The sequence below is a fragment of the Sapajus apella genome, unplaced genomic scaffold, assembly GCF_009761245.1.
Source record: "Sapajus apella isolate SASKATOON/1434 unplaced genomic scaffold, GSC_monkey_1.0 scaffold269, whole genome shotgun sequence".
Lineage (NCBI taxonomy): Eukaryota > Metazoa > Chordata > Mammalia > Primates > Cebidae > Sapajus > Sapajus apella.
In genome coordinates, this window is record NW_022437209.1 from 1,538 (window position 1) to 16,136 (window position 14,599).

The 14,599-nt window shown below is 47.1% G+C and overlaps 1 protein-coding gene across 1 annotated transcript in view; it reads left to right on the top strand.

The window, feature by feature from the left end:
* Positions 1–1,156: 1,156 nt before the first annotated feature.
* SNUPN (snurportin 1) overlaps positions 1,157–14,599 on the top strand; it is a 15,212-nt gene continuing 1,769 nt past the window's right edge. Inside the window, exons 1-5 of the mRNA XM_032271970.1 lie at positions 1,157–1,959; positions 2,516–2,609; positions 4,556–4,653; positions 8,410–8,487; positions 13,724–13,804. Coding sequence (XP_032127861.1) covers positions 1,858–1,959; positions 2,516–2,609; positions 4,556–4,653; positions 8,410–8,487; positions 13,724–13,804 — 453 coding nt within the window. The 5' untranslated portion in view covers positions 1,157–1,857. The remainder of the gene's footprint in view (positions 1,960–2,515; positions 2,610–4,555; positions 4,654–8,409; positions 8,488–13,723; positions 13,805–14,599) is intronic.

Genomic DNA, 14,599 nt, shown 5'->3' on the forward strand with positions numbered 1-14,599 from the left:
CAGAAGGGAAGGGTAGGTGTTTCACGGGCGGGAAGTACTTAGGCAACAGAAGGTAGTGAATTCCATTCTGGGTATAGTGAGTTTTAGGTGCAGAGGAGACAATCAGAGAAAGAGATGCCAAGCAGACATCCGACAATATGGTTAGGTGTGGAGGAAAGAAGTCTGGAGATGAAGGAGGAGCCTTAGGAGGCATCGTCTTAGAAGTAACAAGTGAAGCTATAGACATAGGTGAGATAAAAAATGAGCTAGGTGTAGTGGCACGTGCCTATAGTCTCGGCTACTAGGGAGACTGAGATGGAGGATTGCTTGAACCTGGGTGGCGGAGGTTGCAGTGAGCCGAGATGATGCCACTACACTCCAGCTTGGGCAACAGAGTGAGACTCCATCTCAAAAATAAAAAGGAAGAGGTCACTGAGGGCCTTTGGGGTAGCAAAGGGCTGTGGGGTAGCAAATCTGGACTGAGGCTGTCAGAGTGAGCAGGAAGGCAGCACCAAGAAATATTAAGTAGTTTTTTAAACTAGGGGAAAGTGGAGTAGCCCAACAGAAATGCCGAGTGACAAAAAGGTTTTTTTTTTTGTCTTTTTATTTTTATTTTATTTATTTATTTATTTATTTATTTGAGATGGAGTTTCGCTCTTGTAACCCACGCTGGGGTGCAATGGCACGATCTTGGCTCACCGCAACCTCCGCCTCCTGGGTTCAGGCAATTCTCCTGCCTCAGCCTCCTGAGTAGCTGGGATTACAGGCACGCACCACCATGCCCAGCTAATTTTTGTATTTTTGGTAGAGACGGGGTTTCACCATGTTGACCAGGATGGTCTCGATCTCTTGACCTCGTGATCCACCCGCCTTGGCCTCCCAAAGTGCTGGGATTACAGGCTTGAGCCACCGCGCCAGGCTATTTTTATTTATTTATTTATTTTTTTTAAGGCAGAGTTTTGCTATGTCACCAGGCTGGAGTGCAATGACGCAATCTCGTCTCACTGCAACCTCCACCTCCAGGGTTCAAGCAATTCTCCTGCCTCACCCTCCCAAGTAGCTGGAACTATAGGTACATGCCATCACACCCAGCTAATTTTTGTATTTTTAATAGAGACAGGGTTTCACCAAGTTGGCCAGGATGGTCTTGATCTCTTGACCTCATGATCTGTCTGCCTCAGCCTCCTAAAGTGCTGAGATTACAGGCGTGAGCCACCGTGCCTGGCCTTGTCTTGTTTTTTAAGATTGAGAGTGAGTGTCTGAAGGGAAGGAGAAATGAAAGATTCAATGGTAGGGATTAGTTGATGGGACAAAGTCTTTACAGATGGAAGAGACCGTGAGTGGAAGAGTTGGTCTTCCCAAGTTAATTTCACCACATTACTGTTTTTGTTTGTTTGATTTGGTGGTGTTTTGTTTTCTAAGGCAGATTTCCTAACATCCTTTAGTACAGTATTGGGGGCATCAGTTTGGGAAGTGCTGGTCTAGTCTAAGAGCATCTTAAGGACAGGGATCTCATTCATCTGAGTTGTGGCCGTGGAACATAATAGTAATGATGATAGGAAGAGGTGGACAAAGTAAGGAAAGGAAGAGCATTCACCCCGACCGGGGAGATGACGCAGTAAGTGTGCTGTGGGTGCAGGCAGAGATGGAGGAGTGAAGCCGGAGTTCACAGTCAGTGGCCCCCATCCTGTCAGCTGTGCAGAGACACAACCAACTCCCTAGAGCACATGGGGTGGAGGTGCCACTGTCAGCCTTTTCTGCCCTTACTCTTTCACTCGCATTTTAATATATGCACAGGATATGAATGCCTTGCCATTGCAGACATTTGAGTAGCACACCCCTGCTGGTCTTTAACACTATTTTTTGCATTTCCAGTTGATGCTTTCTGAGTGGTTAATTGATGTCCCTTCAGATTTGGGGCAGGAATGGATTGTGGTCGTGTGCCCTGTTGGAAAGAGAGCCCTTATCGTAGCCTCCAGGGTGAGTAGCTGCCTGCCCCCTATGCCAGTAGGCCTGGTCTTTAGCAGGAGGGATTCTTTGTGCTCCATTTACCTTATCCGCCACAGCAGCCGTGCCCGGAGTGGAGCTTAAAAACACTTCCCTGCAGGAAGGTTTGTTGAGAGCCATCTTTGGTCTGGTGACATCCCTGCAGAATGAGGAAGCAAGAGGGTGAGGAGGGCCGGGCGCGGTGACTCAAGCCTGTAATCCCAGCACTGTGGGAGGCCGAGGCGGGTGGATCACAAGGTCAAGAGATCGAGACCATCCTGGTCAACATGGTGAAACCCCGTCTCTACTAAAAATACAAAAAATTAGCTGAGCATGGTGGCGCGTGCCTGTAATCCCAGCGACTCAGGAGACTGGGGCAGGAGAATTGCCTGAACCCGGGAGGCGGAGGTTGCGGTGAGCCGAGATCGTGCCATTGCACTCCAGCCTGGGTAACAAGAGTGAAACTCCGTCTCAAAAAAAAAAAAAAAAAAAAAAAGAGGGTGAGGAAACCCTGTGGTCTAATGAGAATGGTAACTTTCTCTCCACACAGGGTTCTACCAGTGCCTACACCAAGAGTGGCTACTGTGTCAACAGGTTTCCCTCCCTTCTGCCAGGAGGCAATCGGCAAAACTCAACAGCAAAAGGTACCTATATAGAATATCTACGTATTAATCAGTAAAAGACAGTGTAATTTGCTTTAAAGACCCACTTTGATATCTTATCTTTGTTTATTTTTGTTTGTTTTTTGAGACGGAGTCTCACTTTGTCGCCCAAGCTGGAGAACAGTAGTGCAATCTTGGCTCACCGTAACTTCTGCCTCCCAGGTTCAAGCGATTCTCCTGTCTCAGCATCCCGGGTAACTGGGATTACAGGCATGTGCTATTATGCCCAGCAATTTTTGTATTTTTAGTAGAGACTGGTTTTCACCATGTTGGCGAGGCTGGTCTCGAACTCCTGGCCTCAAAGTGATCCACCCGCCTTGGCCTCCCAAATTGCTGGGATTACAGACTTGAGCCACCGCATCCGGCCTGAAAGCTTATCTTTGAAACTACATATAGACACCATCCTGGCCCCTGGACAAAGGACCTCCCCTTCAAGGACAGGCCTTCTCAGTTGCAGAATAAATGCAGCCCCATGAGGCCCGATGGGCCATAAATTCCTCAATTAAGATCAACATGCCTTTGGACTTCTATTACAGGACAACAGATGCAGATTTGGGGGGAAAGGTCCCTGAGAGAATGCCAAGAATAATGGTAGAGTCAGCTGATGCTGGGGAAGCTGGGCTTCCCTGCCAAACTCCCTTTTCTCCTTTCTCATTGTTGCAACCTTAGCTTCTTCCTCCCCACTGGGCCCAGCTAAGTAGACTAAGGTCCTGCAGGAGAAATAACTTACCGACAATTCAGCAAGAAATTGTCGGAGCCGGGCTTGCTTGCTTCCCTACCTTCTCAGGCTCCTTTGGTATTGTTCCTCATGTCCTCTGCACTGAGTCCAGACTTCTCTCTCTCTCTTTTTTTTTTTTTTTTTTTTGGCACGGTCTCATTCTGTGACCCAGGCTCTGGGGTTGAGGGGCACAATCACAGCTCACTGCAACCTTTACCTCTCAGGCTCGAGTGATCCTCCCACCTCAGCTTCCTGATTAACTGGGACTACAGGAGTATGCCATCACGGCTGGCTACATTTTGTATTTTTGGTGGAGATGGGATTTTGCCATGTTGCCCAGGCTAGTCTGGAACTCCTGGGCTCAAGCCATCTGCCTGCCTCAGCCTCTCAAAGTGTTGGGACTACAGGCGTGAGCCGCTGCGCCTGACCTAGCTCTGACTTCTCTCTTTGTGTTTAGAACTTTTCACATGCAGGCTTTGTCCCACCCATCCCATGTCTTTACCCTAATCCTTGTACCCACCTTCTGTTCGGCTGACTTGCCTCCCCACATGTGCCCCATTCATTCTGCCTCTGGGCCAATGCTCATGCCACATCAGTACTTGGGTCTGAAACGCCCTCCCTTCTCCCCTCCCCCCTCTGTTTTTTAAATCCTCCTGGTCCCAGAAGACTCTATTTATATCGTGTCTCTCCCTTGAAGCATTTCCTGCTATTCCAGCCTTCTCTTTCTGGAGCTCCTGTTGCTCTTAGTATGAGCTTTGTGATTCAGCTCTTCGCTCTTTCCTCTGTGATCATTCTATACCCTTAACCAAATGGTAACTTCCTTAAAAGCAGGGAATACTTATAGTTAATATTCCCCACATAACACAGTGCCTATGATAGGAACTCAAAAAGCAGTTGTAAACTAAAATGGAAGATGACTTGCTTTTAAACCTCTCTGAGTTGAGTAAATATGCCAGTTTATCTAAAACTTCAGATTTCTCACTTGGCCTTGATCCGTCTTGTGCTGTCTTACCCGAGTCACCATGAAGCTGTAACTGGCAGCCAGACAGGATTCTCTCCCCAGTGAATCCTTAGTCCTTAGTGCCAGTGACTGCTGCAAGCACTGGGGATTGTTGGACCTGAGCCTCTAGGATGGGGCTCCCTAGGTTGTGGTGGTGGGAACCTAGTTGGAAGAAGAACTCTGTGCTGACTTTCTGCTTTGTGTCCCCAGACTATACCATTCTAGATTGCATTTACAGTGAGGTAAACCAGACCTACTACGTTCTAGATGTGATGTGCTGGCGGGGACACCCTTTCTATGATTGCCAGGTAGGGATGGATCCTCCCCTCATGGCTCTTCCTGTCTTCTCCTCTCCTCCTGGGAAAGTGGCTCAGCATGTGGGTTTGGTACGTGACCAACTTCTTGGTGTGTACAGGATGTGGTATATCAGGAACATTATCTAATGCTCCCTGCATCTTTGAGTGTGTTTAAATTAGCTTAGTTTTAAAAGAGAACTAGGAGGAACTAAGAGAAACTGCAGTTCTTGAGAGGAGGGAAGAGAGAAACGGCAGGGGTGTAGGCTGGGACTTGGTAGCAGCTGCACCCGCCCCCTTATCTCTCTCCAGAGGATGGGAGGATTTCTAGCAGTGAAGATTATAGGGCAAGGGGGTGGGGATGCCACCTTGTGCAGGCAGCCCCAGGGAGAGAAGGTGGAATGTAAGTCACCATTTGGTAGACTCTTGCAACCTCCACTCCTTCACCAACCACATCCTGACCCTGAAAATCGCAGGACCTCCTTGGTATGACCCAGAACCTCAAATCTCAAAGTTAGCTCTAAGAGGAGACATTCCAAGTGAGGAGAGGCCCCAATATTTTCCCCTTTAGTTTCACCATACCCCCAACATTTTACTATTGGTGATTCTTTTTTGTTTGTTTGTTTAAATGGATGAGAGGTTTTTATGTTGACCAGGCTGGCCTCGAACATGTAGCCTTGCCTCCTGAAGTGCCAGGACAACTGACCTGAGCCACAATGGCTCCCTACTATTGGTGATTCTTAACAGGTGACAGCAGCAGTCATCAGGTGAGGCTGAGTCAGCCCCACAGGCCTCCATCCCTGTTAACAACAGTTCTCCCCATCATTGTCCCAGTTGTATAATGGTGGGTTTGAGGGTTTTGGACTTCCTTTACTCCCCGTCAATTAGTGTATTATAGTGGTTCTCAGTGTGTACTCTCCAGACCAGGCATATCAGAAAGTTGTAGAAATGTACATTCTCAGACCTGCTAACCTGAAGCTATGCGGCCAAGGCTGATGTGTGAACAGGACTTCTGTGATCTTCATGCAGGCTGTCTCCATAGGCTGCTTCTTTTCTATAGCCATTCCCCTCCACTAGGTTTCCAAAACCTGCTAGGTATGGTACACAGAATTCTAAGATACATCTCATTCAGACAATAGCAATCATGATTTGTATTGCTAAGTACTTTGTGCATGATCACACTGAATCCCTTACAACACCTCCTTAAGGTAAGGTAAGTACTATTATTAAACTTTTTTTTAAATTTGAGATGTAGTGTCCCTCTGTCACCCAGGCTGGAGTGCAATGGTGTGATCTGGGCTCACTGCAACCTCTGCCTCCTGGGTTCAAGCAATTCTCCTGCCTCAGCCTCCTGAGTAGCTGGGATTACAGGTGTGTGCTGCCACGCCTAGCTAATTTTTTTGTTTTTAGTAGAGATGGGGTTTCACCATGTTAGCCAGGCTGTCTCGAACTCCTGACCTCAAGTGATCTTCCCACCTCAGCCTACCAAAGTGCTGGGATTACAGGCATGAGCCACTGTACCCAGCCTGTCCTTGCCATATAGATGTGGAAGCTGAGATCCTAAGAAGCACAGGTTAAGTACCTTGCCCAAGTTCAGAACCAAGCCTACAACTCAGAACATAAATTCAATGTAGAACATACTTTCCTTTAATTCTGCTGAAAGATATTATATTACATATATTCACAACCTACGAATTTGATAACTAAAACCAAATATATTTTTAAAATTTAAAGAAAAGCCTTTATGTATCTTTTTTAATTTCCGAAAGCAAAATAATTTAAAAGAATGAAGAGGCCCAGCCAGGCGCAGTGGCTCACGCCTGTCATCTCAGCACTTTGGGAGGCCAAGGTGGGTGGATCACGAGGTCGGGAGATCAAGACCATCCTGGCCAACATGGTGAAACCCTGTTTCTACTAAAAATACAAAAATTAGCCAGGTGTGGTGGCATGCGCCTGTAGTCCCAGCTACTTGGGAGGCTGAGGCAGGAGAATCACTTGAACCTGGGAGGTAGAGGTTGCAGTGAGCCAAGATCACACCACTGCACTCCAGCTTGGTGACAGAGCGATACTCCATCTCAAAAAAAAGAGTGAAGAGGTCCTAAATAAGCACAGAAGTGTATGTGTCAGTAATTCCAGAGGAAAAAAATAGTTTATGAAAAGTTACAATTGTATAGTTTCTAATACTTATGATTAAAATAAAGCAAGAAGTATTATCAGTGTCTGGGAATATTGAATTAAAAAAAATAAAAATAAAGAGGGCCAGGTGTGGTGGCTCATGCCTGTAATCCCAACACTTTGGGAGGCCAAAGTGGGAGGATCACTTGAGGCCAGGAGTTTGAGACCAGCCAGGCCAACATGGTGAAACCCTACCTCTACTAAAAATATAAAAATTAGGCAGGTGTGGTGGTGCATGCCTGTAATCCAAGCTACTCAGGAGACTGAGGTAGAAGAATTGCTTGAAACCAGAAGCAGAGGCTACAGTGAGCTGAGATCACTCCACTACACTTCAGCCTGGTGACACATTGAGATTCAGTCTCAAAAAAACCAAAAACTACTACTGGGCCCAGTGCCATGGCACATACCTGTAGTCCCAGCTACTTCAGAGGCTGAGGTAGGAGGATCGCTTGAGCCAGGAGGTCTAGGCTGCAGTGAGCTGTGGTCACACCAGTGCACTCCAGCCTGGGCCACAGAGTGAGACCCTGTCTCAAAAAGAAAAGCATGCTGGGTGTGGTGACTCACACCTGTAATCCCAGCACTTTGGGATCCTGGGGCAGGAGGATGGCTGAGCCCAGGAGTTCCAGACCACCCTGGGCAACATGACGAACCTCTACCAAAAAAAATAAATAAATGGCCAATTGCAGTGGCTCATACCTGTAATCCCAGCACTTTGGGAGGCCGAAGTGGGCGGATCACTAGGTCAGGAGTTTGAGACCAGCCTGGCCAACAGTGAAACCTCGTCTCTACTAAAAATACTAAAAAAATTAGCCAGCTGTGGTGGCATGCGCCTATAGCCCCAACTACGTGGAAGGCTGAGGTGGGAGAATTGCTCGAACCCAGGAGGCAGAAGTGTCACTGGGCCAGCCGAGACCACGCCATTGCACTCCACCCTGAGTGACAGAGTGAAACTCCATCTAAAAAATAAACAAATAAGCCAGGTGTAGCAGTGTGCACCTGTAAGTCCCATCTACTATGGAGGCTATGATGGGAAGATCCCTTGAACCCAAGAAATCAAGGCTGTAGTGAGCCATGATCACATCACTGCACTCTAGCCTGGGTGACAGAGCGAGAGACCCTGTCTCAGAAAAAAAAAAAACCTACTGGATTTTAAGAAACATGTTCAAAGATTTTACAAATATCTTTCTGACATTATGGTTTTAAGGGAAATGGGAGTGAGAATAGAAGGGCTTTGGGAGTCCAGGCATGGCGGCTCACGCCTGTAATTCCAGCACTTTGGGAAGCTGAGGTGGGTGGATCACCTGAGGTCAGGAGTTCAAGATCTGCCTGACCAACATGGTGAAACTCGTCTCTACTAAAAATACAAAAATTAGCCAGGCATGGTGGTAGGCACCTGTAATCCCAGCTACTTGGGAGGCTAAGACAGGAAAGTCACTTGAACCCGTGAGGTGGAGGTTGCATTGAGCCAAGATCACACAATTACATTCCAGTCTGGGCAACAGAGCAAGACTTCATCTCAAAAAAAGAGTGTTTTTGTTTATATTACAGTTTAAAATGGAAAGTATTTCATCTGTCTATTTCCCTTCTCTGTGGCAGACTGATTTCCGATTCTACTGGATGCATTCAAAGTTACCAGAAGAAGAAGGACTGAAAGAGAAAACCAAGCTCAATCCTGTAAGGCCTGCCGGGCAAGATGGCCCATGCCTGTAATCTTAGCACTTCGGGTGGCCAAGGCGGGCAGATTACCTGAGGTCAGGAGTTCAAGACCAGCCTGGCCAATATGGTGAAACCCCGTCTCTACTAAAAATACAAAAATTATCCGGGTGGTGGCAGGTACCTGTAATCCAGCTACTCAGGAGGCTAAGGCAGGAGAATCACTTGAACCTGGGAGGTGGATGTTGTAGTAAGCCGAGATTTCGCCATTGCACTCTAGCCTGGGAGAGTTCATCCCAAAAAAAAAAAAAAAAAAAATCCTGTAAGACCTGGTGTTAGGATCACAAAGTTCTTTATGGGGAGTGGTGTGGAGTGGTATGGATTGGTCTGTTATCTAAATATGATCATTATGAATGAAATGATCTTTTTCGAGACAGCATGGTATGAAGGGAAGAGTATCAGTTTAACAGTCATGCAGATCTGAATTCCATTTTTGGCTTTAATTATTATTAGTTTAATAGCCTGTGTTCTCACTCATAATTGGGAGCTAAGCTATGAGGATGGAAAGGCATAAGAATAGTACAATGGACTGCGGGAACTCAGGGGAAGGGTGAGAGATAATTGTGTATAGTGTACACTGCTTGGGTGATGGATGCACCACATCTCAGAAATCACCATTAAAGAACTTATTCATGTAACCAAACACTACCTGTTCCCCAAAAACATACTGAAATCATAGTAACTAAAAAACAGACTCAAGAAAAGCTTATAGGTTAAGTTAATAATCTCACTTAGCCTTAGTTTTTTCATCTGTAAAACAGGATAATATCTAATTTACAAGGTGTTATAAGAACTGAATGATATAAATATACAAGTCTTCCTAACATAACACTCAGGGTAGGCACTCAATAAATAGTGGTTGATAGCCAGGTGTGGCTCATGCCTGTAATCCCAGCACTGTGGGAAGCCAAGGCAAGCAAATCACCTGAGGTTAGGAGTTCAAGACCAGCCTGGCCAACATGGTGAAACCCCATCTCTACTAAAATACAAAAATTAGCCAGGCATGATGGTGGGTGCCTGTAATCCCAGCTACTCAGGAGGTTGAGATGAGAGAATTGCTTGAACCTGGTAGATAGTGGTTTTAGTGAGCCGAGATCACACCACTGCACTTCAGCCTAAGCAGCTGAGCAAGACTCTATCTCAAAAAAAAAAAAAAAGGGGGGCCGGGCGCGGTGGCTCAAGCCTGTAATCCCAGCACTTTGGGAGGCCGAGGCAGGTGGATCACGAGGTCAAGAGATCGAGACCATCCTGGTCAACATGGTGAAACCCCGTCTCTACTAAAAATACAAAAAATTAGCTGGGCATGGTGGCGCGTGCCTGTAGTCCCAGCTGCTCAGGAGGCTGAGGCAGGAGAATTGCCTGAACCCAGGAGGCGGAGGTTGCGGTGAGCCGAGATCGCGCCATTGCACTCCAGCCTGGGTAACAAGAGTGAAACTCCATCTCAAAAAAAAAAAAAAAAAAAAAAAGTTAGTATAAATGCTACTAACTACTTTTATTAGTAATGCTATTTAGAATTCTAGGCCGGGCACAGTAGCTCACATGTATGTTCCCAGGACTTTGGGAGGCTGAGGTAGGTGGATCACTTGAGGTCAGGAGTTTGAGACCAACCTGGCCAACATGGTAAAACCCTGTCTCTACTAAAAATACAAAAAATTGCTGGGCGTGGTGGCTCACACCTATAATCCTAGCACTTTGGGAGGCTGAGGCAGGCAGATTGCCTGAGCCCAGGAGTTCAAGACCAGCCTGGGCAACGTGGTAAAACCCTGGCTCTACTAAAATACAAAAAATTAGCTGGGTGTGGCAGTATGTGCCTGTAGTCCCAGCTATTCAGGAGGCTGAGGCAGGAGAATCGCTTGAACCCGGGAGGTAGAGGTTGCAGTGAGCCAAGATTGCACCACTGCACTCCAGCCTGGGTGACAGAGCAAGACTTTGTCTCCAAAAACAAAAATAAAAAAAATTAGCCGGGCATGGTGGCGCATGCCTGTAATATTGGTTACTTGGGAGGCTGACACAGGAGAATCTCATGAACCTGGGAGGCGTAAGTTGCAGTGAACTGAGATCACGTCACTGCACTCCAGCCTGAGTGACTGAGTAAGACTCCATCTCAAAAAAAAAGCACTGATGGCTGGATGCAGTGGCTCACACCAGTAATCCTAGCACTTTGGGAGGCCGAGGCCGGCAGATTGCCTGAGCTCAGGAGTTTGAGATCAACCTGGGCAACACAGTGAAACCTTGTCTCTATTAAAATACAAAAAAATTGGCCAGGTGCGACAGCTGCTCAGGAGGCTGTAGTCCCAGCTACTCAGGAGGCTGAGGCAGGAGAATCACGTGAACTCGGAAGGTGGAGATTGCAAGGAGCTGAGATCACACCACTGCACTCCAGCCTGGGTGACAGAGCAAGATTCCATCTCCAAAAAAAAAAAATCAGCCAGGCATGGTGGTGCATGTCTCTAATACCAGTTTCTTGGGAGGCTGATGCAGAAGAATCACATAAACCTGGGAGGTGGAAGTTGCAACGAACTGAGATCATGTCACTGCACTGCAGCCTGGGCAACTGAGTGAGACTCCATCTCAAAAAAATAAAAATAAAAAAATAGTCCAGGCATGGTGGCTCAAACTGTAATCCCAGCACTTTGGGAAGCCAAGGCGGGCGGATCACTTGAGGTCAAGAGTTCAAGACCACACTGGCCAACGTGGCAAAACCCCGTCTCTACTAAAAATACAAAAATTAGCCGGGCATGGTAGCGTGCTCCTGTAATCCCAGCTACTCAGGAGGCTGAGGCAGGAGAATTGCTTGAACCTGGGAAGCAGAGGTTGCAGTGAGCCAAGATCACACGACTATACTCCAGCTTGGGCAACAGAGCAAGATTCCGTCTCAAAAAAAAAACAGAAAGAATTCGAGTTCATTGGTTCTCAAACTTTAGTATGCATCAGCAGCACCTGGAGGCCTGGTAAAACATAGACTAACCTGTAGGGTTTCTGATTCATTGGGTCTAGGGTGGGACCTGAGAATATGCATTTGTTTTTGTTTGTTTTTTTTTGAGATGGAGTCTCGCCCTGTAGACTGGATACAGTGGCACTATCTTGGCTCACTGCAACCTCCCCCTCCTGGGTTCAAGAGATTCTCCTGCCTCAGCTTCCCGAATAGCTGGAATTACAGGCACGCAACACCATGCCCAGTTAATTTTTGTATTTTTAGTAGAGACAGGGTTTCACCATGTTAGCCAGGCTGGTCTCAAACTCCTGACTTCGTGGTCTGCCCACGATGGCCTCCCAAAGTGCTTGGATTACAGGCATTAGTCACCGTACTTGGCCAGCGTCAGTAATTTTTTAAAGCTCCTCAGATGAGCAGGGCCGGATGGGAGGAAAAAAAAAAATCTCCTCAGATGAAAGGCCAGGCACAGTGGTTCACGGCTGTAATCCCAGCGCTTTGGGAGGCTGAGGCAGGTGGATCACGAGGTCAGGAGTTTGAGACCAGTCTGGCTAACATAGTGAAACCCTGTCTCTACTAAAAATACAAAACATTAGCTGGGTGTGGTGGCATGTGCCTGTAGTCCCAGCTACTCTTGAGGCTGAGGCAGGAGAATTGCATGGACCCAGGAGGCAGAGGTTGCAGTGAGCTAAGATAGCGCCATCGCATTCCAGCCCTGGCAACAGTGAGAGACTCCGTTTAAAAAAAATAAATAGGGCCGGGCGCGGTGGCTGAAGCCTGTAATCCCAGCACTTTGGGAGGCTGAAGCGGGTGGATCACAAGGTCAAGAGATCAAGACCATCCTGGTCAACACGGTGAAACCCCATCTCTACTAAAAATACAAAAAATTAGCTGGGCATGGTGGCGCGTGCCTGTAATCCCAGCTACTCAGGAGGCTGAGGCAGGAGAATTGCCTGAACCCAGGAGGCGGAGGTTGCGGTGAGCCGAGGTCGCGCCATTGCACTCCAGCCTGGGTAACATGAGTGAAACTCCATCTCAAAAAAATAAATAAATAAATAAATAAATAGATAGGCCAGGCATGGTGGCTCACGCCTGTAATCCTAGCACTTTGGGAGGTCAAGGCGGGCAGATCGTGAGGTCAGGAGTTCGAGACCAGCCTGGCCAATATGGTGAAACCCCGTCTGTCTAAAAATACAAAAATTAGCCAGGAGTGGTGGCATATGCCTGTAGTCCCAGCTACTCAGGAGGCTGAGGCAGAAAAATTGCTTGAACCTAGGAGGTGGAGGTTGCAGTTAGCCAAGATTGTGCCACAGCACTCCAGCCTGGGTAACAGAGCAAGACTTCATCTCAATAAATGAATGAGTGAATGAATGCTCCCTAGATGATTCATGTGGATAAAGAAAGGTTGGGGCTGAGTGTAGTGGCTCGTGCCTATAATCTTAGCATTATGGGAAACTGAGGTGGGAGGATCCCTTGGGCCCAGGAATTTGAGGATGCAGTGAGCCGTGATTGTGCCACTGCTCTCCAGCATGGGTGACAGGGTTCGCCCATCCCCAACCTTTTTTTTTTTAAAAAAAAAAAAAAGGAAGGTTGGGGCTGGGCGTGGTGGCTCACGCCTGTAATCCAAACACTTTGGAGGCCAAGGCGGGTGGATCACCTGGGGTCGGGAGTTCAAGACCAGCCTGACCAACATGGTGAAACCCCTTCTAAAAAAAAAAAAAAAAAAAGGTTCGGAACCACTGATCTAGTAGTTAAGAAAGTGGAGGAGGGAATTGGTAGAGAAGGATGAGACTGAAAACTTTTCTTCTTTTTTTGTTTTGTTTTTTTTCTTCTTTGTTTTTTTGTTTTGGTTTGGTTTGGTTTGATTTGGTTTGGTTTTTAAGACAGGGTCTCACTCTGTCCCCAAGCTGGAGTGCTGTGGCACTATCTCAGCTCACTGCAGCCTCCACCTCCTGGGTTCAAGCGATTTTCCTGCCTCAGCCTCCTAAGTAGCTGGGACTCCACTCCTGGATAATTTTTGTATTTTTAGTAGAGCTGGGGTTTCACCATGTTGGCCAGGCTGAGACCCAGGTCCCTGGTTTAGCTGTCATGGCTGCTTGTAAAGTGAACGGGCATCTGTGACCTCAGGTGATCTGTCTGCCTCTGCCTCCCAAAGTCCTGGGATTACAGGCATGAGCCACCATGCCGGATCTGACAGATTTTCAATTGCTTGGGCCAATATCAATTATAACATATACTAATTCCTTGTTCTAATTTCTATTTCAGTTTAAATTTGTGGGGCTAAAGAATTTCCCTTGTACTCCTGAAAGCCTGTGTGATGTGCTGTCTATGGATTTCCCTTTTGAGGTAACAAAACCATTGTCTTTATTGCCTTGATGTGATGATAGGCTACAGAGATACTTAGTTACACAAAATCTTAAAATATACCCTGATTGTGCTGTGTCAAAGCATTAGAAAGGGACTGCAAGTGATTCTGGAGAAAGGATGAACTTGCTGCCCTTCAGAGCCTGAGCTCCACCCCTGCTGGATAAGTCAGAATGCTGGCACTGGAAGGGCCCTTACCAGACAACTCATCCAACTCTCTCATTTTACAGATGGAGAAACTGAGGCCCAGAGAGGGGCATTGCAGTGAGCTGAGATCTTGTCAGTGCACTGCACTCCAACCTGGGCAACAAGAGCGAAACTCCGTCTCAAAAAAAAAAAAATTGCCTAGTCACCGCAAGCATTTGCTTGAACTGGATAGATATATATTTTTTTAGGATGGAATTCACTCTGTCACCCAGGCTACAGTGCAATGGCATGATGTCAGCTCATTGCAACCTCCACCTCCCAGGTTCAAGTGATTCTTCTGCCTCAGCCTCCTGAATAGCTGGGATTACAGGCGCGTGCCACCATGCCTGGCTACTTTTTGTATTTTTAGTAGAGACAGGGTTTTACCATGTTGGTCAGGCTGGTCTCAAACTCCTGCCTGATGATCCACCTGCCTCACTCTCCCAAAGTGCTTGGATTACAGGTGTGAGCCACTGTGCCCAGCCAAACTGGATATAATTTTGTAAAAGGACCACAGATTCCCGAATGAGGAAATGGCAAATGCTGAGTTGCCTGCATTTCTGGGAGTCAATTAAGAAGGTGGTAAGACCC